This window comes from Pteropus alecto, unplaced genomic scaffold (assembly GCF_000325575.1).
Source record: "Pteropus alecto unplaced genomic scaffold, ASM32557v1 scaffold88, whole genome shotgun sequence".
Lineage (NCBI taxonomy): Eukaryota > Metazoa > Chordata > Mammalia > Chiroptera > Pteropodidae > Pteropus > Pteropus alecto.
Window position 1 is genome coordinate 8,758,039 of NW_006494611.1, and position 23,188 is coordinate 8,781,226.

The following is a 23,188-nucleotide window of genomic DNA, read 5'->3' on the forward strand; positions in this document are numbered from 1 at the left end:
CTATACCTCTCCTCGAACCTTCAGAATTAGAAATTTCTGTGTGTGTATGAGGATTGGGGCGAGCTGTGCCTAGGTTTTGCTTTTTTAAACATAAGAGAAACGCTGAGAAGGTACAAAGAGGAGGGAGATGGACAAGGGCCAAATAAGAATATGCTGAGCCTGAGTCCACATTGAGAGAGGTCAGAGAGTGGCTCATATCACAGAGGGACAGCTGGTCAGGCAGAGCATAGGCATGTGGCCCAGTGACCCACACCTCTGCCAACGATCACATGGAGATCCTCATGGAAAACAGGGATAAAGAGGCACCATCCTGTCCTCCCCAGGCCAAGAAGCAGTGTAAGGGTGTGTTATGTGTGAAGGCCCTTTAATGCTCCTGCTTCCTTGGGAGGGTACGGGATGGGGGAGGGGACCCATCAACTCTTCAAAATGAGAGAAAAATCCGGTTATAGACTGTAGAGACACCTGGTGGACAAATAAGAAAAAGCACAGAAACAAAGACAATGGAAACATTTTTTTTTTCAATAAAACTAGAAAAGGCTCTACAAAAGTTATAACTGCATCCACTCCAGTGGTCTGAGGCAGCATACTATACAATGTGTCCATGTGGGGGGCACTCTGGGCTCACAGCTTTCTTCCATGGCTCTCTGGCCGAGCTTCCACCTTTTGGACCCTGATATTACAGGGCCAAGCACCTAGGATCCAATGGTAGCAAATGCCACCACATAGCAGGCTCCAGGGCGGGGAGCAGAGGAGCTTGGTACTCATGTCACCCTTTGGCTCTGAAAGCCTAGGTTGGAATTTTGGCAAGAAGTCCCCCATTCCCCTCCAGGTTCAGGGGGCCTGACCCCACTGCTTTGAACTCAACTTGCTCATTCCCAGCATAGGGCCTTTGTATTTGTTACCTTCTACCAGGATCCCTGTTTCTCCATATGTTCACATGGCTCAATAGTAGTTCTTTAGGTCCCAGCTCGAATGTCCTCTGCTCAGAGCCACCATTTCAGACCTTAATCTAAACTAGCCTATAAGCACTGTCGCATTACTGTTTTATATTTAAAATAGCACTTTTTACTATCTAAAATTATGTTTTGTGTTTACTTGTTCATTAGCTTATCTGTCCCTCCACCAGATTGCATGTTCCATGGAAGCAGGGACCTCATATGTCTTGTCAGTGCTGTATTCTCAGGACCTAGAATGAAGCCTGGCACATAGTAGGTTCTCAAATATGTGCTTAATTCTCTCACTACGGGATCCTGCCCTAGGCTAGGCCCCTCAGACTGAGAAGTGCCCACAGCTCAGGACCAGACTGCAGGAAAGAGGCAGCCTAGCCTAGCAGAGGGCCAAGAAAGAGTCTATGCCCCAGCCTGTCCTGTCAAGGCTTACTCCAGTGTCTAGCTCTGCATTGCCTTCACTCTGAAGGCTTAGAGGAATCTGGCTGAAAGCAAGTTTTAGAGTTCTGAGGCACAGCTCCCTTTTTACCAGAAGAGGGCTTTTTGACCACAAGTCCATTGTCATCCTTGATCTTCTTGAGCCGGGCCTTGCTCTTTGGTGGTATGGAGAAGGTGAGAGAGCTCTTGTTGAACTCAAGTGGGAAGACACCTACATCTCCATCAAAGCGGTTCTTGGACACCTGTAGATACCGTTTCCCTGGCCCAGTTACCAGCTTCCTGTCCTGCAGGATCAGAACATTGTCTGCTTCCTGGCTTGCCTGAAGACAGGGGGCAGAGGATGAAGGAACAGTGAGTAGACATATGAGAGAAGCAGAAAAGAAGGTTGAGGATACAGGGAGAAGTGGCAAGAATGAGGAAAGGAAAAAGTACTTCCACAATTCATCAAAGCTCTTTGAACTATTGACCACAATGCTGCAACTCGCTTGAGTTTTTCAGTTCCTTGACAACCTTGCTGCTGTCCCCGATTTTGTACCCACTATTCTCTCTGTTTGTAACACTTCTCCACAGCTTGCCATTCCACTCAACCCCAGCTTTTCATTGAGGCCTTGGTCTAAATGTCACACTGCATCTGACAGACCATTCTTGATCCCCACAAATATAGAAAGCAACACCATCTTTCCATTTCTGTGTTATTCTCTTCCCCAGCTCCATGTTTGTTCCACTGTGGCATAGTTTTTGCTCCTTGCCCTGTATTCTGTGCCTAATCCAGGCCTAGCATGTATAGGCACTCAGTGTACCACTGGAAGCTCCATGATTAGGCTGCTCCTGCTGCCCAGAAGGCCCTCCCATTTATTTGATTATTTAACACTTACTGTTGGCCAAACTCAAACCAACCTTTGCTGACACTTCCTCTAGGAAGTCTCCCCAGATATCCCAGGCTGACTCATATGTCTTTTCTCTTTGTTTCCCAAATATCTGTGCTGCCTATCATAGCTTTTATCATACCAAGTTGTAATCACTGTCTGTTTTTCCACTAGAGGATGTGAGCTCCTGGAAGGTGAGGAGGGCAAAGAACCAACTATTATCAGCCTCTGTATTCTTCATGTTATGGCCTGAGCTGCCTCTTCCTGATGGACAGTCAAGATGATTTAAAGCTGACTGAGGGCTATCTCGAGTGACTGCCCCCCACCTACTTTCCAAAGCTTGGAATCCTCTAAAGGCCACTTACTTTGGCTGAGCCAAAAATGGATGCTGTCTGTAGTTCCTTATCATCATCCTCCTTTCGGGGATGAATGACCAGTGTCACATGGCAACTACTGTCTGTTGCAAACTTCCGAAAGGCCCCAACAATGTAGTCTTGAGCTGCAATCCTGCCCCAACCCCAACAAAGCAAAGAAGTTATCAGACACAGACAAAAGGACAAGAATATACACATACTCTTGATTCATTCACAACTCCACAAAGCACACAACCTCACTCTACTTCCCTCTACCCAAGGACTCACACTTAGGTCCCTGTCCATACTTCCAGCTGCCACATCCCACACATCTATAAAGACAGAAATACACATGGGGTGGGATGTACATGCCCATGTGTCAGAAAACAAGAGAGTACAGTATATATGCCTAGAGGCCAGCTGCCTGAGAAGACATATGTGTGTTCAAATGGGTTCCAGCGAGACAAGAGGATATCACCTGTCTGTGGACAGCTGCTCGTGACCCATCATGAACTGCAGATTGTCGATGACCACATGACAAATGTCATAGACGTAGACCGCATGTTGCATTGTGTCTATTACAGTCCTGGGAAGAGAAAGAGGCAATGAATTCAAGAGTTAATTAGAAGTAGTCTCCAGACCATCCCAGGCAGAAAGCCAGCATCCTGAAAACTCAGTCTCAGTCAGAGGCCTGTTCTCTTGCCCTCCCATTCTTTGAAAAACCCAGGCCTGGGAATATCACCTGATGTTCTGTTGCCCGTGGAAAGTCATGAAATAGAGGGGCAGGTCCTCAAAACGGTCGGCCCACTCATCGTATTTGTCCAGTTGCTCTTCCAGCCGTTCCACAGCGAATTGTGTCAGCATGATCCGGGCTAGTCTCACATTGCTGATCTCAAAGCTACCCCATAGCGTGTTCACCCCCTGGGTACATAAATCCAGGGCATACTCACTGATGAATGTCGTTTTTCCACTGCCCGTTGGCCCTGCAGGGGAGTTGAACACAGACCTGAGTGAGGGAAAAAATTCCTACTCTTGAAACCAAGACATGGAGCAGGGCCTCAAAGTTGGGACGGAAAGCCTCCTTTTCAAAATTTACAGTGGCCGAAATCCACGTGCTTCTATCACCTGATCCTCTGCCCCCACCCCGAGCAGTGATTTCCCAAAGGGTCACCTGTAAAGACTGTCAACTCGCCCTTCCGATGTCCCTTCAAGAGACGACTGAGGTCTGGGAAGCGGCTCCAGCGGACGCCAGCTACCTGCTCCACATTTGACAGTTCTCCTAGTACCTCCTCCCGAAGCTGCCGGAAAGACACAATAGACTTGTGCCAGGCAGGCAGGGCAGAACGTAGAATTCGAGAAAGATTTAGTCCTCGGTTCAGGGCCTCCAGGGGACGGGGCTGCTGGTCCCCAGGCCGTACCAAGGAGCACCGCTTGGGGTTCAGTTTTCGGGCAAACAACTTGGCAGCTTCCCAGGACCGAAGGTCATCCCCCAGCCAAAGCACAATACGTCGGAACTGTTCAAGGTAGGGGAGCAAGGCAGGGGGCAAGCAGGCTATTCCTCGGGGAAGGGCAAGGGTGGGCAGCCCTGTGGATTGGTTCAAGGCCAGGCTGTCCAGCTCACGACTTGTCAGTACCACCTCAACATCTCGACGATTGATCAGTGGTAGTCCGAACAGATTATGGTAGGCACCAGGCCGGGGAACGGTGGTCTCCACATAGTGCACTCCATCCCCTTGGCCTTCAGCCTGTAGGAGCTTCAGGCCTCGTAATCTCAAACTTCCAGGGGAGAACCAAGGGAAGACAAGGCTGCGAGCAGGCCGCAGATACCGCACACTGAAACGCTTGAGTGTGTCATCTGTCACTTTGGTAAGGCCAAACATCACACGGGCCAGCTGGGCCTCCTTCGGCTCAGGCAGCTCCCAGAGAGGTATTGCTCGGTCCCAGATCCTCCGAATCTCCTCACTGTCCTCAGCTTCTGGGACTTCACTAAGCAGAACTCCTTCTCTGTCCCCATCCCTACGCCCCTCCACGCTGGCCTGGAAGTCTTCCCAACTCCCCTCTGCTAGGCTGGTCATGCAGAGAAAGCGGCCTGTGGTCTTGTTAATGAAGAGGCTAAAGGAAGTGGTAGCACTAGTCTGGTCCTTGAGCTGTGAGGCTCCCACAAAGGGGCTCGGTGCCTGGAGGCAGCTGTGGCCATCCTGGAATGGGATCCCATGAGCCCGCAAGTACTGGCGGATTTCAGTTGCAGTTACAGGCAACACTGGTACCTCCAAGGCTGGGAGAGCCTCCTTCCTGTACCTCCTGCGAGGCGGGCCCGGGACCAAGCTCCTGGGCAGGCCCCTCCGACCCATCCACGCCCCACGCAGGGACAACAAGATACGGAGGGGGTACCCACTTCGGAGGAAGACCCACATTCCTAGTCAAATGTTGAAAGTCCCTATTTGAAATACCTTAGGTGCCTGGTTCTAGTGCCTTCACTAGGTCAGACCTTAGGAATCCTCCACACAGCATTCTAAGAGCTCACTCTAGGTGGCTTCTAAACTCTCCAAACTTCTTCATACACATCTCTCTGAATCCTCTTCTGCACCCCCTACGTGGCTACTTCCACCCAAACCAGGCCCATCTATACGACCCTTTCACGTCTCTACCCATCTATCGGGCTCCCTACCTCTCCGATCCTGTTTTACAGTTTCTCCCTTAGCCGACCCACACCGATAAAGTTTCTCAGGATCATCTCTCCACCACTACTGCCCTCCACGGAGTCTCTTCGTCGTCTTCACCTCTACAGCCTTCTGCGTCCTTTCAGTAGTCCCTCTGCTCCAGGTCACCAACTAGTGGCCCTCTTCGCAGCTCCTTCCTTCAAAGGGGACGCGCGCGACACGACTAGAGCGCCACTGTGCGGCTCCCGTCCCTCTCCGCGCCACCTCTCCATCCGCCCGCGTGTCTTTCCCCCGCCCCACTGCCGAGGGCTCCGCCGTTCCGACCCTGGCCACGCGCCACCACTCTTGTCTCACGCCTTTCGCTCGCAACGTGGGTCACTCACACGCGCCACTCTCCAAAACCTCGGAGTCAAAACTTCCCCTAGTTCTGTGTCCCCGGAACCGGAAACCTGGCCTTAGTCCCGCCCCCTCCCCTCGAGGCTGGGCTCCGCGGTGGGGGAGTTGGAGTCATGACGGCGCGGGGGACTCCGAGCCGCTTCTTGACCAGTGTCCTCCACAACGGGCTAGGTCGCTACGTACAGCAGCTGCAGCGTCTCAGCTTCAGCCTCAGCCGTGACGCGCCCTCATCCCGCGGCGCCAGGTGAGCCGGGCGAAAGGTGCGGGGGGTGCGACTCCGGGCAGAGGTCGCCCTGGGTCAGGAGTCACCGCGCTCACCCTTCTCGGGTCCTACAGGGAATTCGTGGAACGGGAGGTGGCCAACTTCGCCCGACGGAACCCAGGGATCGTAATATACGTGAATCCGCGGCCGTGCTGTGTGCCCAGAGTCGTGGCCGAATACCGTGAGTAGGCGGGAGCTGGAGGGTGGCCTCGGGGGTGGCTCGGCCCACTTCCTTCCCCTGGTCTGACACCTGACCGGCCCGCTTCCTCTTATTCCCACCTTCCTTCGGCCAGTTAACGGGGCTGTGCGTGAGGAGAGCATCAACTGCAAGTCGGTCGAGGAGATCACGACTTTGGTGCAGAAGTTGGCGAACCAGTCGGGCTTGGACGTAATCCGCATCCGCAAGCCCTTCCACACAGACAGCCCTAGCATCCAGGGCCAGTGGCACCCCTTCACCAACAAACCAACCACGTGGGGCGGACTGCGCCCCCGAGAGGTCCAGGATCCTGCCCCAGCCCAGGTGCAAGCGCCGTGAAGAGTTGCTCCAACTGCAGTTCCAGTGGAGGTGGTTCTTCCTCTTTTGGTTCAGGGAATTCCAAGCCCAGGCAAACAAATGGAGCCCACGGAAGGGGAATTTGATACCGAGGCTTTTGCTTGGGATAAAGAATCAATGCCTGTTTCTTTTTTGTGCCCACTGCGAGGGTCAGTGATTTTTGTGTCTAATTTTATCCAGTTGACATTATTGAAATCCGAGAGTGTTGCAAGATTTTACAAGGGTCTTCATTTCTGAAATCCAAATTGATAGTAGTGATCTCAGATCACAGTGAGGGATTTTGAGGCCGGTTTCTGAAAAATCCTATTGTCCTTGATGTCCTATTTCTGCAACCATTGAGCTAGAGAGAGCTAGCACTTTATACTCTGCTGTGAGCCTGGCATTGGGCTAGGCACTTTATAGCTGTGTAAATGTTTGTGTACAGATTAGAAAACTGAGGTTAATAAACTTGCCCATGGACACACTTGAGATCTTACTTCAAAATATGTGCATTTTAAAATATAACCCCATTTTTCATTATAAAACCAGAAGCAGAACATACAGTAACCCTTCAGGATGGTTAATATCAAAGACCATATGATTAATCTAGGCCTGACCCTTGGAGAGAGTGAAATGGGCAGCATCTTCTAGGCTTAACCAAAAAAAAAAAAAAAAAGGGGGGGAGGGATGGTGAGGAAAAGAGGAAGTAAAAACCTAGAAACTGTTGTATGAATTCTTGAATTGTTGTAGTGCTCTTATCCCCATGATCAGTGAATAGTGAGAGCCTTAATAAAGGCCTGTGTACCCTTTATTATTGCCCAGGGCAACCCGTATAGAAGCTGAGGATCCCAATTTCCTCTACAAATGGTTTTCATGGGGAGCAGAGCCAACCCTGCGGCACCTTTACCATAGGCACAGAAGCCTGTCCCCTGGTAATCGGGAGGGCCAGTTGAGACCAAGCAGACCACTCAGCTGTGGGGAAAAGAGGGTATTTATTAACCAACAGGGTGGGGGAGCTGAGCCCACGCTCCCCACTCTGTCACATGCCTGTTCCACCCACCTGAGTGGTGAGTGGGGGCATTCCTAAAGAAATGTAGCTGTTCTCACAATAAATACATTCATTGTGGAGTGGAGGTGGGAGAGGATGGGTAAAGGGCAGTAAAAATCCGTGAGATTCCACGTTCTCAGCTACAAAAATAACAGTCATCCTCACCCAAGGGGAATGGGGGAGCTCAGTCAGGATTTGATTGTCCCATATGGGCCTGGAGACTTCAGAGGCCCCTAGACCCTGAAAGTGCCCCGGTGAGGTAGGACAGGGGTGGGAGCCAAGCATCCAAACTCCCAGCCTCTGCCCTTTGCATAGTTCCAAGAACGGGCTTCATGTGCCAGGTGAGACATCAGATCTCTCCTTCCCCTGCTCTGGTCTAGGGGTAGCAAATGCTTGGTCCCTAAAAGGAATGCTGGCTCATTGAGTGCAGTGTCGGTCACCCATTCTAGGGAAGTGTCTTCAAAGATAGCTAAATGGAAGAGGGCTCTCCTGAAATGTCAAAAGACCAAACTCAACAGACAGGGGAGGCCCAGAAGGTGCATGTGAGTGGAAATGTAAGCACATGTGTGTGAGGAAGGGACATGCCTGGAACTCTGCCACTCTTAAGAGTGACCAAGGTGGGGTGAGGGAGCTGACTCAAGCACATTAAGGGAGAAGAGGGGAATGAAAGTCTTACCTCTTTAGGCTCTTGCCAATGAGGTCACCACATGGGGCTAGGACTAGGACTAGGGAAGAGGACTGGATAGGATGGGATGTGGCAATTGGGAGGGTACCCAAAGTCCAGAAAAAGGGATTAAACAGCAATGTACCAGAAGGTGAGGGTAGGGGCCCTGCAGCCCAGCTGATAGACATTCTTCCATGTGCACATCTGAATGTATGCAGGGCTCAGGATGCTCTGGTAGCTGACAGAGGTCTTATCTGGTATCAGTACCATCCAGCACATAGGGCCATGCAGAGGATGGTGACATTGAGGCCCTCTGGACCTGTAGAGCCCTGCCTGGGAGAAAGAAGAAGGGTTTGAGCAGATGAATGCAGCATGAGGATGGAGTCCTCTCTTCCTGAGTGCTTAGGTTAAGGGCACAGGAACTGGGGCTGCAGAACCTGAGGGAGCACCTACCTCTGAGGAGCACCGGTTGGCCTGGGCTGCTCACAGATGGATCTGTGGAGATGAGGAGGGGGCTTTGGCTGGGCCTAACTCTGGCCAGCCGTACAGGGACATCAAAAAGTTGGGAGAAGGGCCTGGAGTTAGGGGGCAGTGAAGGTAAGGTGACTGTGTTGGGGAGGCAGCAGCCCATCCTGGGGCAAGACAGGCTGGCTTGGAAGAGCATTCGTCCTGGGAGGCTGGGCTCAGACAGAGCTCTCATCCAGGTGCTCTACGAGCTGCGTGTGCTTCCTCTTCTCCAGGATGCGGCTGAGCTCCTCAGCGAAGGAGCAGGGCCCTGCCGGCACTCCGTTGTTGCTCTGCCTCAGGAGCACATAGCTGTTGCCATTCATCCTGCGCAGCCGGCTGGGCAGTGCCACAAGCCCATTGGTCAGCTCAGCTGGTGGCAGTGGGGGTGGTGGAGGTGGTGGGGCTGGGGCTCCTTCTCCAGGGATGATCTGGAGACAGCCACCCTCCAGGCCTCCTGCCCCTTCCCCATCATCACCCTCATCTTCCTCTCCAGGGCACTGGCCTGAGACTGTCTGTAGCTGCACAGCAGAGCCCCCTGCCCTGCTGGCCCGACCCAGCGAGTATTTCCGTCGGTGTCCTCGTCTGCCTCCCCGAAGACAGGCCACGTAGAGGAGGGAAGAAGCCAGGATGAGGCAGAGACCACCAAGTACAGCAATGGCTAGCAGATAGAGCAGCCTCACATCAGGTGCCAGTTGTGCTCCTGGCATGGCAGGGGCTTGTGGAGCCGGGGCAGGAGTGGCTGGCCGCACGGTGAGGCTGTAGGAGGCCAGCAGGGTGCGGAGGCCATTCTCCTCAGCATAGCAGCCATAGTTGCCACTGTGCTCGGGCTGTGTGTCTGTCACCAGCAGCCCATCTACACCCACACGGTAGCCATTCTGCCCATCACTCAGGCCCATGCTTCCATTGAGCAGCCACAATGCCCGAGCCAGGTTGGATGGCTGGTCACAGGGCAGGAGGACGTCATCACCCCGGAGCACAGAGCGGGTCTTCGTTGGTGGTGGTGGCCCTGGAGGGAGTGGAAGATAGGAGCAGTCAATGCCCGCCTATCCCAGGAAGGGCACTAGAGGTGGCAAGCCAGATGGTTCACTGTTATGTCTCCAGCACCAAGCGCAGAATCTGGAATCGTGGAGATACCCAGCCAAGCTCTCTGCACTTATGCTTGCACAGGAGGTTCAAGTTGGCCTTTCCCTGTGGTTTCGATTCCTGACGTCTGCCAGTGATGCCTAATCTCTACCTCCAGCACAGTGTTCTCTCTTGAATGTCAGAATTGAATATCTTCTACATGCTGGACATCAGTATGAGGTCTCTTGGACATGTCACAGGAACTATGGCCAAAGCTCCCTCCCAAACTACGCCAGGTCTTTTCTTTGAATTGTCATCACCGTGAACGGTGCCACCAGCTCCTCAGTTGCTTAAGTCAGAAACCTGGGAGTTTCCCTGCCTCTCTCTCCGCCTCACCTTTGTATCTAACCCTCTTGGGCCAACCAAGATTATGCTTTTGGAATCTATCTCAGACCTGTTCGCTTCTCTCCTCCAGCTGCTGGCCCACTCTGGTCCCCATCTAATCCATTCTCCATGCAGCAATGGGGTGACCTTTTACAAACACTCAGCTGATCAAGCCACTACCCTACATTAGCACTGTCCCTGCCCACTTCTCCAGCCTCTTGTTGCTCAAACATGCCAAGCTTGCTCTGCCTGCTATTCCCTCTACTTGGGTGTCATCCTTCTCCCCATGTCCTCCACTTGCTCAGTTAACTCGGGGGAAGAGAACATAGCAGTGATCAAAAGCACCAACTCCAGTCCAACTGCTTGGAAGCACATTTGAATTCTGACCCTGCTGCTTAACAGCTGATTAAATTTGGGCAGTTTACTTATTCTACCTGTGCCTCAGAGAGGTTGCCCCTCATGGGGATGATGATAATGGTACCTCTCTCATAGGAATGCTGTGAGAATAAATGAAAGTGCATGTGAGTGTTTGATCAGTGTCTGGCACATAGAAAGCACTCAGTACATATTAGCTATGATTTTTAACTTTTGTTCTTCCTTCAGATATCAGTGCAGTCATCTGTTCTTCCTTGGGGTAGTACTCATTATCCTTCAAACTACCGTCATAGTTATAATGATTCTTTTTGCAACAAAAACCAGTAGAAATGATTATAATTAATTGTGTGATCATGTGATTGCCAGTGCTGCCCCCTGGCACACACACTTGGCTTTAAGCCCCAGAAGTGACAAGAAACTTCACATTTCGAACCTGTTTCCTCATTTGTAATTCTTTTGGGAAACAAATGTTTGCTGAACACTTACTCTATGCCAGACTCTGAAAGTGCACAGACATAGCCATTCAGATACATACATATGTATACAAATGCAGCCAGACCCACATACACATGAATATCACTTACTTGTGTCCCTGTTGCTCTCACAGCCTCTATTTCCTCTCTCTATGTCCTGTATCAGTGCTGTCCTGGAGACAGAAGAGCAGAACTCATGAACAAGAGAAAATGGGCTTCAGTTTCCTCAGTGGAATCGTCAACAGGGCGGTTACCAACAACCGGCTGTCACTCCTCCTACAGCTGGGTAGGCCATCCTCCTCTCCTCAGGCCCTGATCCCCTGGGCACATGGGACCCTCACACCCCCTACCACCTCCTGCTTGCTACCCTGGGACCTGTTGGCTATGGTGGTCTCCATGCAGGCATGGGTGCTGGGGTCCCAGCCACAGTAGGGGTCCCGGGCCAGGATGCAGTCATAGCAGGAGCGGTAGCGGGAGCAGCTGGACAGTGGTAGCTGGATGACTCCACTAGAGGCCCCTATGTAGAGGCTATGCTGGGAGCCAGAGAGGACAGCCGATTAGCAATACCCTCACTCCCACTTATAGACACACATACAGCCACTTCCCAGCCTCCTCATTCCCCCGCCCCGCATCATTCCAAAAGGCCATATTGAGGGTCATGAGTTAGGGGCTACCTGCATAGGAGAGATAACCAGATTCTCCACAGACTGGGGCTCCTTGAACACTTGTGTCTCTTCAATAATGTGCATTCCAGAGCCCAGGACCACAGCCTTGTGGATCCAGCCATCAGCTGGTATAGAAAAGGCAGAGGGTCAGACTCCAGCAATGAAAAACTGCTCTTGGCCCCCTGCAATAGTCTAATGGGACCAGCTTGGGAGTCATAAGGTCAGGGACAGGATTCAGCCAGTAGTAGTGGGCCCTCAGGACATTGGGAACTCTGGGCTTATCATGGCAGGAATTATTGGGTTCAAAAGCATCGTGATTGAGGTCAAATGTCACTAGTTGGTGACAGGAGTCAGCAGTCACCAAGAACCAGTGGTCACCAGTGTTTTGTGATCAAGGGTCAACCAGGGGCTAGAGGTCAACAGGGATCAAGGACAGGTCAGCAGTCACCAGAGGGCTCAGGTTAGGGGTCAGAAGCACCTGTGCCCAGAAAGAGCAGGTCATAGGTGGGTCCAGCAGGCGTGGTGACAGGTGTCCCTGTAAGGTGTGTATAGCGCACACTACGCTTGAGCAGCAGGGGTCTTCCACGCGTGGGTACCACGGGCCGAGCCATCAGTGGGTGCAACTTCACAAAGTCCAGGACCAGCGATGGCAAGTCCTGGGATGAGTTGTAGCCTTGGCTGCGCAACAAATCTGTGATGCACTGGGGTGGGAGACGGGGTGGTGAACCTCAGGACTACTATCCCTCCCAAGGGTTCTGTCTTCCTGCCTGTCCTCCCTATAAGGCCAGACCCTCCTGCTCCTTCCAGGGTTTCTGCCTACTCAGCACTGGCCCCAGGCCTGGGTACTCACTGAGCCAGGTCGGGGCTCTGGCACCCTGCCCTCATAGCGGCCCCAGCGCCGAGCACCATCCTGGTATTCCATGTAGGGACCTGCAAAGATAGTCTGCACCTCGGTCAGGTCGTAGCGGCAGATGGCTGAGGCCTCCAGGGTCTTCCTAGAGATAAGACATAGGAAAGAGGGCTGAGTTACACTGAGTGGAGCCTGCTTCCCTGCCACTTTCCCAGCCTTGAGCCCACTGTTGCTCTGGTCAATGCCAGCTCCAGGCCCACAGGGCCTCTGGTCCCAAGCTAGCTGGATGTGCCTGAAATTCTCTCTGCAGCTAGCCCTCCCAACAATGGATCCTATCTCATCCTCAGTGACCTCTGCTACAGCTCCTATGCTATCCCTAGTTCCTTGCCTCCCCAGTATCCCTGCACTGACCACTGTGTGGTCAGCGTGAAGGCCGCATAGAAATGCGTGCGAGCTGATGTGTCAGCGTCCAGGCTGCAGACACCACGTAGTGTCTCATATTGTGGAATGTGGCAGATGAGACGCGCCTTTAAGAAGGAGGTCCACTTCTTCTGCAGGATCTTCCTCCCTCCTAGGTCACCCTAGGGAGGTAGGGGCATGGGATCAGAGGCCAGGGTCAGAAGTTCAGCCGCTATACCCTTGCCCCAATCTCAGTCCTATTCACCTTGCACACACGGGCCACACGGGCCACACGGTGGCTGCTGCGGCTCTGAGCAAAGCTGCCAGAGCCCTCCTCAGTGGCACGCTCCGTGAAGAAGTAGTAAATCTTGTCATCATCGCCCACTGCACTGGCCTTGCTCTCCCGTACCAGGATAGAGAATATAAACTCGGCATCTGCAGGTGAGGCAGTTCAGGTGGCTTCTGAGACAGGTCGGAGGTCTCTCTCCCAATCCCCCACCCCTCACTCAATGATACAAAGGAATAGGCAGGCTCACCTGGGGATTTGGGGATAGGATGGTCAACTGCCCAAGGGAGTAAAGATGAAGAAATAGTCCCCTGCCCCCCATCATCCTGTGCCTCATCCTCCTAACCATTGAGCCAGTGCATGGGTGCCTCCTCAGTCCTCAGGGAGTGAGGGTGGCGGCTTCGGCGGATGTCAGGTATGCTCCGGAATTCATATCGTGTTGCTGTGTAGAGGCCTCCATCTGGGGCAGGGACATGCCAGACATGAGACATGTCACATACGACAAGGCACATAACACACATGGGTGGCAAGTCCTAGCAAGGATGCTTGTGGATGAGAGACTAGGGTGGGGAGAAGGGCACACTCACCAATAATGAGTCCTGTGAAGCCACGGGCTGGGTCGTAAGGACACTTCTCCTTCCCCTCCTCAAAGTTGGTTGGCAAGGTGAAGGCCTCAGCATCCTGGGGGAATGAGAGTCCAGAAGTCAGTGGTTCCCAGGACAGGCAGGGGTAGAGGCCTAAGGTCAGACCAGTTTGGAGTCAGGGACCAGCGATTAGGGCTGAGGCAGGCATACTCACAATAGCTGCACAGAGGGGCTGGAAAGCATGAGTCCCGCATGCATAGAGGTGGGTGGCATTGAACCGCTGTAGGAATCGCACATGGTTGAAACACTCAGTCTGTGGGATAGGTGGGGGAGGGTTAGGAGCCCCAGGTCTCCTTAGAAGCTTCTTCCAGTAGTCCAGCTTTGTAGTCTGGTTCTTATCCCCACCCACAGGACACAGGTCTTTCCAAGATCCCAGTGGGCCTTCTTACTGCCCGGAACACAGAATATTCTCTAGAATTCACTGTCTTTTAGCCTCCTAGTGGCATAACTCTTCTGTCTCTTGGATTACTTGATATACTCTGCCAGCTTCTCCTGTATCTCCTGTACCCACAGTTCAGGGGCTCCCAGGTTCTCACCATACTAAGATGCTTCTCTCACATCTCCTTCTTAGCAATGTCCATCAGTCTTGGAGCTCCTATAGCCCCCTTTGGAGTGACACTACCGAATCCATCCCCAGGCTCCAGCCCTCTCTCTACCTGATATCCCACAGACACATCAAACTCATCCATGTCAGAAAGCAAGTTCATCCCCTCCTCCCTAACTGCATCTTCCCTCCTAAACCTGTTCTTCTAGTCTTTCCCATCTCTCTTCATCTGTTTCCTATTACTCAGTCTAGAAACCAGGAGTCATCTTTGCTGCTTCCCATCTCTTCACCCCTACATTCAGTCCTGTTCCCTGATTAAGTGTTTGTCCTAAATGTCTCCTGACTTGGCCTACTTCCCCTCCACTGCCTCCACTTGAGTCCAGATTACCACCTGACAGCTCTCTCAATTCTCTGCCACTCTTCATAAAAATGACTTATTTACTCAATGAATGAGGAATACGTGCACACAGTGTAAAATTCAAAAGGTACAAAGGGATATGTTGTAAACAGAGTCTCCTTTTTATCTCTGTTGTCTTCAAAGGAAACTGCTGTTACCATTGTCTGAAGTTTCCTTCCAGAGAGATCCTACCAAATGGCACACACTTGCAACCCACTTTCCAAGGCATATTTTAAAAAATGTAAACCAGATCATGTCACTGCTGTATTTAAAAAATCCCTTCGGTGGTTCACCAGAGTCCTGAACATGGAGTTCTACATGCTCCCAACCCTGCATGATCGTGCCTTGCCCCTTCCTCTGGCCTCATTCACCCTACTCCAGACACACTGGCCTTCTCTACCCATCAAATGCCTTGAGCTGTCACTCTCTTGACTTCTTTGCCTTGTTGATGATTCCTCCTCCTGCCTGTTACTCAGGGTTTGGATCCATGCAGGCCTCTTTGTTTCATCTCGCTCCCTTGCTGAGTGCAGTGTTTGTCATCCATCCATCCTCTCTACCAGCCTACTCAGGCCTCCCTCCTTTGACCCACGCAATGTCCCCAACCTCCCCACTGCCTTTCCTGCCTCCATTTTAATCCATCTAGTCCCTGGAGCTGAATAAATATTCCTATAGTAGTGTTTCCCCAAGATGTTTACATTTAATAATGGGGAGAGGAGGGAGGAAATCTGTGGTGAAATAAGTTGGAAACCATGGGTAAAACCTACCTTTACTGAGGACTTCTGAGAGCCTTAAGGGATTGCTGTGCATTGTGGGATGGAGCGTGCAGCATTTCCCAAACTCATCTGATCATTAAACTCTTTTTACTGAAAATTAATGCTCCTCAGAACAAGCTTTGGGAAATGTTCTCTCCACCCAAAGTGAGGTCCAGGGACCAGCAGTGTCAGCTTAACCTGGGAGCTTATTAGAATTGCAGAATCTTGGGCCCTTCCCAGACCTACTGAATTAGCATCTGCATTTATAATATACCCCTGTGATTCATGTGCACATTGAAGTTTGAGAGTCTCTAAAGTAGACTCTCAGTGGTGAGGATACTCACTGTCATAGAATAAAATCCAAACCCCCTGCTGGGCATTTACAGCCCTCCATGACCTGGGCTCCACCTACCTTACCAGTCCCATTTTCTACCCACACTACACCAAGAAGCGGCCTTTGATAGAAGCTCCTAGAGGCATCTCTTTAAACACAGCTGTCCCAGCACCACTCTTGACTCACTGAATCAGAATCCTTGGGCTGGTGGACCTTGAGAATATGTATTTTTAAAAAGCTGTCCAGATGGCTCTGTTACATAGCCAGACATGGGACCCCTGAAGACACTTGTTCTTTAGCTAGCAAGGGCTTCACCAATACCCCTCCATGGGATACTGAATTCCTGAACTATTCCTTGACCAAAGCTTCATTTTTTCTCATCTCTAAAATGGAGGATAATACCATTTCATACGGTTATTTTAGAATTAGGTGATAATAGCTAAGTCAACACTTACTAGAGATTACTTATTGTTATCATGATTATTATTGGGGAGCCCAGAGGAGATTAAGATGCCATCGCAGATCTATTTATTAGGCCACCAGATGTTTGGATTAGAAGTGCTGCACTGGGGCTTGTTTATTATGGTTGCTGCAACTGACTCGCTGATAATTAACTCTCCATTTGTGTTCCCACCAACCCTGACATCTCCAATTGAGGAAGAGGAAAGGAGCTGGGGACAGGGCAGACCACGTACCTGATTGTTTTTGCCTTTTTGATGACATTTGCTTTGCATCTCTGGGGAGGCCTCCCAGTGGATCTGGAGAGGGGGAAATGGTAGAAAGGCTGATGCACTGACCCCAATACCCTTGCCTTTCCTCATTATCTGTGTGACCAGGTGATGGGACCCCAGGGGAGTGGGGAAATTGGGTTGGGGGTAGGTTTCAGGAGGAGCTTTGAGAGTAAGGGAGACCTGGGTCGGGAAGGGCAGCATTGTCTGACCAGGGGGCTCTGGAATGCTGGCAGCATTTCTAGAAAGTTGAGGTCCCAGGGAGCTGGATGAAGCTGGAGACCCTCCGAGTGGTCCAAGTGCCAGGGGCTGACCTCTTTGTGAGCCCCATCTCCTATGTCGTGGGCACTGAGAGAGAATAGAGCACCTCGGGCTCCCACCAGCAGCCTTGCTGAGGCCTCCTCCAGCAGCAGTGTTGAGTAGTTCTGGGCTGGGCCCTTGAAGTGCCGGGTCCCAGAGAGCTCTGGGGAGAGTGGGAGCTGTGAGCCCAGCTCTGGGGCTGCCTCCCAACCCCCTGCCCCGGCTTCTGCTGCCTTTTGAGGTTGGGGAGGACATCTAACCTTCATAGGGGATGGTCATCCGTGGAGTGGCATCTAGTTCTCTAGATGGTCTCCGCAGGGATGGTCCAGGGACCGCAGTTGCTGTGAGGAAGCTCATTAGGAGGGGCCAGAGCCTCCCCCACATCTTCCTGGGGAGGCCCAGACCAACGAGACTCTCAAGGAGAGCCAGGGCCAGTCAAGGAGATGATGGGAAGAATAGTCACAGGGGTCAAGGTCCTGGGGGGTCACTTGGAAAGTCAGGCGTCATGGGGCCAAGGAGGGTCCTGGAATTGGGGAGACATGGAATCACAGGATTGTGTGGCCATGGAATCCTCGGTAAGAGGTCAGAGGAATGGATGGATCACACGCTGTCTGTCTGCATCAAATACAAACTCCATGGTGAGAGGGAGTTGTGGGGTCATGGAGGGGTTGTAAGTCACTGATGGAGTCACCCTGCTCCGACAACAGAGCTAGTCCTGGTTCTCTGAGGTCCAGTTTCTGAAGAAAAAACAGGAAAAAAAGCCCTTTGATCTATGTGTGGGTGGAAGGTAGATGACATTACCCCTAGACTTCAGGGGGTACTGAAGGAAGAAGGCCCAGCATTCACAGAACTCCCTCCCATGTTAGGATCGACTCACAGTCATTCTGATGCAGGAAGTTGCGTGGTGGAATTTGCCCTTTACAGGTCCTAGACTTCCCCTAACCCAAACCCAAGGGAATAGCTCTCCTTCGACCAAGTCAGAAGCTTAGCTACGCCTCTATCTTGGTGGAGCTCAGGTTCTCAGGGAGACTGCCTTCAGACCCAAAATGGGCAGCAGCTGGCCTTGCTGCCTGCAGGGGTGCCTTATGCAGGAAGGCCTAAGCAGAGTTGTTTAATGGGCCTTTGTTTATTTTATCCAGTTTTCCCTTTGTTTTTTCTTTTCCCTGGCCTGAGAGCTCCCTCTGGAATTTCTCTTTGATTAGACACTTCTTGGCATTCCTCTCTGAGAGGGTGCACATCTCCGCCCTGCCCATTCGAGTCTGTACTGCATCCTTTGGCTAGGCATCTACACGTGCCCTTACCTGCAAACAGGCATTCACAGGCATTGCGGCGGGGAGGGGTCTAGATTCACTGGCTGCATGGGTGTAATGTTTGTGCAGGAGGCTATAATGTGCAAACCCAGTTAATTGAGACATGAACAATGTGGAAAAGGTGAATGATGGGATCCCTGAGCTCTTGGCCACCTCCCCTGGCATATATTGGAGACTATTCCCACACCTGGCCCTCCCTCAAGCCAACTCAGGATGTGGTACATGGCACAGAGATCGGGGTTACACTGAACTCTATAACAGGCCTGATATCTGGGGTGGCCCCTGAAGGTTTCCTGAGCTGGGCTAGGCGTGAAGGAAGCCTGACCCACCCAATCTCATTTAGATGCCCACAGACTGGGCCAGGGGTGTCACTGGCCTCTCCCCTCCCTTCTAGGTCAAATATTAACTATGTGGCCTTGAAGAGAGGGGAGGGACTAGGAGCTGGCCAGAGGGAGAACAGGAATTTGGAGCATTTATTTAAGAGGTAAAGGTCACCACTGTAGTGGGCAGAGCCCAGAGTGGGAGAATAGAGTATGAGTAGAGAGAAAAGGGTCCCTAGACCACAGAAAGGGCATCAGCTACTGGTTTAGAGGCTGGGGCAGTAGGAGGCCCCAGGCAAACTGCCCATACTCCACCCCTCACTGTGGAGGCACACCTGTTTACCTTTTGGGCCTCCTATTTGCTTAGTGCAGAAGGGTTGAGGAGCCAGATAGCTATGAGAGATCAGTCCTTAGGATTGGGCAGGGGGAACACACCCCAGGTCAGAGGAACCACTCAGAGTGTGGTACATGGCACACTTACACAGGTTTACACAAGAGTCACATGTGTCCACTGGAGGGTGATAAGCATGCATACTCGTACACACATATATTCACAAGGGGGCTGTGAACACATGTATTCACAGGAAAGTCATGCACATGCACATTCACAGTGAGGTTTGTGCACACATGTCCACATAAAGGGCCCGCAACATGTGTTCATATATATTCACCTGTAAGGTTGTATTCACAAGTCCATTCATTCATCAGGTCACATGGCCTCAGAGGTTAACAAGGAGGGTTAAAAACCTACACATGTGCATATGAAGGATTGTACACCTATTCACAGGAGGGTCCTGTACATACACACGTATGTGGAAGGACGTGGACACAAACTCATTGATACAGTGGGTCAGCTATCATCATGTTCACAGAAGGGTCCAGTACATGTGTTCACACAGTCCTCAAACACACAATTACATCTACGTAGAGACAAGCATATGTACATACAGGGGGCTAGCTCTCACTGCAAGCTCGGAGACTGCCAGTGTCCACTGAAGGTGAGATGCAGAGCAGAACACTGCCTCCCTTCTTAAATGTCCCACTTCTAAGGCCAGATACCAAGTGTATGTCTCTGTGTGTGTGTGAGATGGGGGGAGGCTTCTGACTTCAGATGCTCAAATGGGATAGGTGCATAGGCCAAGTCTGCTCTGCAAGGGAAGGAGGGGTACCTAACAAAGGGGAGGAGGCCCCTAGTTTTAACGAAGGAAAGATGAATGGAGCGCCTAACTTAGCACTCCTCTACACTCAAGTATATAGCAGTTCTAGATAGAGTTGGGCTCGAGTTCTCAGCCCCTATTTAACCTGTTGGGAGAGAGGGCGGGGCTAAACGGGGGGGCGGAGCTCCTCCCCCCCACCCCCCCACACCAGTGCCAACAAGGCTTCAAGGTCTCCAGTCCACACCTCACACTCCACCCACAGTTCCACAGTTTGGGTTCCTCCCCAGGGCCGGCCCCCTGAACTCTGATCACCTTCCCCCTAAGCAGATCCCAGGGCAGAGGGAACTGAAGAGGGGAGGACCCCTCCCCCCAAACAAGATCAATGTAGGATCAGCAGGCTCTCGACCTTCATCCCAGATGTCCACCTGCTTAGTGCAGGCGGTATCTCCTTCTGCCTAATAGAATGGTGGTCTCTCCGGAGAGCCCCTCCCCCGCTACCTCCTTTCTCCACCATCTTTCCAGTTCAATCCTTTCCTCAGGTCTAACCTCAAGTCTCTACTGCTGCAGCTTGAGGACAAGCTCTCCTTCGATCCCGCCAGACACCAGAAGACATGACCCAGATCCCGGGGTACAGTGTTCATCACGCGGGCCCCGTTCCGCTCGGGTCCCTGACTCCGCGGTGGCGGGGCTGCGCCCAGTGCGGCCCGAGGCCTGGCCTGCGCCCCTCTAGAGCCTTTATGCGGGACTGGGGGACTTAGCAATGAGAAAGGCCTGGTCCAGCTTGGAGGGTAGAATGGACATGTGAAAGGCCTGGCCTGGTCCCTGCCCCCTGGCGCGGGTGCCACCGCCGCCCGCACTCCCTGCCTCTCACCTTTGCGCTCGGATCCCTGGCCATAGAGACAGCGACGCGCAGCTCAGCAGCCCCAAAGAACCAGCTGCGCGAAGGGGCCGCGGCCGGAGGTGGGGCGGGGTGGAGGCGGGGCCGGAGGTGGGGCGGGGGCTCGGAAGGCGGGACCAGGAGGCGGGCGCGACAGGGTGGGGTGGCCGGAAGGGCACAGTTCTTCTTTCGCGCCCCCCACTCTATACAATAGAGACATTTAAAGCCAAGGATCACACATAACCGTCCGGCAACTGGCGTGCCCTGTCCCCAACGGCCACGGCCCCGGGATCGTGTCTTGGTGTTGGCCTCACCTCCCCGAGTTCCCTCTGCGGCTTATAGCCCATCTTCTCTCCCCTCTAGCCCTGATGCCTCTGACTTCCCTACTGCTAGGGTCGTGCAAGCTTGTCCTCTGGGAGCTTAAAAATTCTCCGAGGGCCCGTCCTCACTTCTTGCCCCCCGGCTACCCCTCTTCCGCTGACTAGGATGCGGGGGTAGTGGGAAACAGTGTGTGGAGACCAAGCGTTGGGGCAGCTTTGAACACAGAACAGGGTCTTCATTCGGAGGTCAAGGGCCTCCTTCATATGGTCCTGCAGCCTGAGGTGTGGGTGGGTGAAGGGAGTCAGGTTTAGAGGGATGACATTACAGTTTGACCAGAAGTGCACACAGAAAATGTTTTTCTGGATAAATAGCCACAACCATTTGCACCTGGTCCACTCAATCAAAACTTAGACGTAACCCTCTTCAGAGACTGGGTCACTCAGACATTTGCCTTCCTTCCAGCTCATCTTGGACATCAATGTTACTCCAGATCCTTCAGTGCACTCCTCCTAGTCAACAAAATATCCTGCCCTTCCTGGGCTCAATCATATTATCAGCTATCTAGGAAGCACCACCAGAATCAACCTCCCAACTAGGCTGGTCTTCCCATGCAATCTTTGGACCTATAGTTTCACCTCAACTCAGGCTATGCCTCCTTCCCATCCCTTATTAAAGACCCCTCTAGGGTTTGACCCAAACCCCAGCTCTACCCATGACCTGGCCTAATCTCTCATATCCATGACAGTATTGCTATGGGCCCAAGAGCAGGACCAAAACGATGAGGGCCACAGGAACATAGGTAAGTGACTCTTCCATGTGCCTAGGAGCCTATGCTCTGGAGAGATAGAGAGTAGGGGAACAAGCAAATGAACACTGGCCTGAGAGAGTTTGAACAAGATTCAAGTGGCTCTATCATTATTTAACTGAAGATGCCTTGGGAAAGACAGATCATCCTTCTTTTCTGAATTCCTCAAAGCTCAGTTTGGCACTTCATCATATACAATCTCGTAGTTTGGGCTGCTGTGTGTGACAGCAGACTGCTAGACAGCAGGGCCCACATCGCACTTCTACCTCCCCCAGCATTCTGCAAATAGGATGTGTATGTGGAGGGGAGGTAGCTGGGGAGAAATGCTTAAAGTGTACATACACATTTGCAGAATGCTCAGCTTCATTTTTTAAAATTGTAACCTCATTCTGAGGCACTAACAGCCTCATTTTATAGATGGGAAAACAGACTCTAAGAGGTTAAATAATTTGCCTTGAAATTATTCTTGTGTTTACAGAGAGGACAATCAGGACTAGAAAAGCCTGAGAAGAGGCAAGCAGGGTAAGCCCAAAGGGGTGTTAGTAGAGCAAAGGTGAAAACATACAGGTTTGCGTTGGGAGAGTAGGCAGAGAGAAAGGGCATGAGAAGGATGAATTTGATTTGATGAGATGGAACAGATCCTAGTGAGAAATAGAAACGTTAGTAAGTAGTTTGGACAAGACCACACAAGAAAATCCTGAAAGCTGATGAATTGGTAAGGAAGTCTAATCTGGGAAGACTGAGAAAGGCATGGCTAAAAAAATTTAATGTGCAGTCCTTGTGGCAAAGTGGGTTGGGGGTGACAGTGGAGGATGGGCAGGAAGACTATTAGACCTAAAGTATCAGATAGGAGAGAAGTTAAATTGCAGGGGGGACCAGTGGGCAAAGGGACAGAGAGTTCTTCATGTTCTCACAGAACTCACAGTGCTGACTTTGGATACCACTGGAGGTGGCAAGTAGGCCAAAGTGATTTGGTGGTAGGTTCAGCATCCTACTCACCTACACTCTACGAGGCAAGCCTTTCTCTTCTAAGGTACTTTGACGGCAGACTCAGAGGTCATACATTTTCAAATGAATAAAATATGTAACTCACGATGCTGAGTTCCAGTATGGCACTTGCTAAACTGTAATGGGCAGTTACTTCAGTACCTCTGATATGTAGATTCTGACCACATTTCTCTCTACTGTTCTCCCACTTCAATCTCTGAACCTAAAAAAATGATCAGATGTGATGGCAATTAATGGAACTTTCTAAGGAAGGCCCTTTGGTATTTTTTTGTAAATCAAGCTGATAAAATATGAATAAAATATACTGACAGTGGAAGGGACTTGAAATCAAACTAAGAAATTAATCCTTAGCCATGAATTTGTGTCCTGGGACACAGGCAGATCCTTCTTCGAGGTTGCTACTCATCCTTAAAATCACTACCTCGGCTGCTTCACAGGGTTGCTATGAGAGGATCCCATTTGAAAACCTTCTGGTGTACTTCACAAACAGAACACAAATGGAGGTTTTGTTTTTGCCAGGCTAT

The 23,188-nt window shown here is 51.6% G+C and overlaps 3 protein-coding genes across 12 annotated transcripts; 1 reads left to right on the forward strand and 2 right to left on the reverse strand.

Annotated features, from left to right (window-relative positions):
• Nucleotides 1-496: 496 nt before the first annotated feature.
• TWNK (twinkle mtDNA helicase) lies at nucleotides 497-6,089 on the reverse strand. 6 transcript variants are annotated; one of them, XM_025042279.1, is made up of 6 exons: nucleotides 5,273-5,671; nucleotides 3,776-3,902; nucleotides 3,347-3,587; nucleotides 3,083-3,190; nucleotides 2,617-2,758; nucleotides 497-1,705 (listed from the first exon to the last, which is right to left on the reverse strand). In XM_025042279.1, the coding sequence occupies exons 3-6, from the start codon at nucleotides 3,466-3,468 to the stop codon at nucleotides 1,406-1,408; spliced, it is 672 nt and encodes a 223-aa protein (XP_024898047.1). In that variant the 5' UTR covers nucleotides 3,469-3,587; nucleotides 3,776-3,902; nucleotides 5,273-5,671; the 3' UTR covers nucleotides 497-1,405. The 6 variants fall into 6 exon arrangements, with proteins under 6 accessions (XP_024898047.1, XP_024898050.1, XP_024898049.1 ...); XM_025042282.1 differs by having other exon boundaries at nucleotides 5,648-5,666; XM_025042281.1 differs by lacking the exons at nucleotides 3,776-3,902; nucleotides 5,273-5,671 and adding an exon at nucleotides 5,979-6,089.
• MRPL43 (mitochondrial ribosomal protein L43) lies at nucleotides 5,708-6,943 on the forward strand. The gene is made up of 3 exons (XM_006925869.3): nucleotides 5,708-5,904; nucleotides 5,997-6,103; nucleotides 6,216-6,943. Exons 1-3 carry the CDS (start codon nucleotides 5,774-5,776, stop codon nucleotides 6,455-6,457), a joined length of 480 nt encoding a protein of 159 aa, XP_006925931.1. The 5' UTR covers nucleotides 5,708-5,773; the 3' UTR covers nucleotides 6,458-6,943.
• Nucleotides 6,944-7,427: 484 nt separating this feature from the next.
• On the reverse strand, nucleotides 7,428-20,607 carry SEMA4G (semaphorin 4G). 5 transcript variants are annotated; one of them, XR_003044276.1, is made up of 16 exons: nucleotides 20,525-20,607; nucleotides 17,127-17,603; nucleotides 16,779-17,029; nucleotides 16,534-16,596; nucleotides 13,966-14,064; nucleotides 13,755-13,848; nucleotides 13,514-13,627; nucleotides 13,147-13,316; nucleotides 12,894-13,063; nucleotides 12,483-12,627; nucleotides 12,111-12,333; nucleotides 11,642-11,757; nucleotides 11,343-11,500; nucleotides 11,079-11,140; nucleotides 8,620-9,679; nucleotides 7,428-8,499 (listed from the first exon to the last, which is right to left on the reverse strand). XR_003044276.1 is itself a non-coding variant. In XM_025042277.1 (16 exons), the coding sequence occupies exons 3-16, from the start codon at nucleotides 17,248-17,250 to the stop codon at nucleotides 8,850-8,852; spliced, it is 2,619 nt and encodes an 872-aa protein (XP_024898045.1). In that variant the 5' UTR covers nucleotides 17,251-17,603; nucleotides 19,168-19,243; nucleotides 20,525-20,602; the 3' UTR covers nucleotides 7,428-8,849. The 5 variants fall into 5 exon arrangements, 4 of the variants coding, with proteins under 4 accessions (XP_024898045.1, XP_015455431.1, XP_024898044.1 ...); XM_025042277.1 differs by adding an exon at nucleotides 19,168-19,243 and having other exon boundaries at nucleotides 7,428-9,679; nucleotides 20,525-20,602; XM_015599945.2 differs by having other exon boundaries at nucleotides 7,428-9,679; nucleotides 16,881-17,029.
• Nucleotides 20,608-23,188: the final 2,581 nt, after the last annotated feature.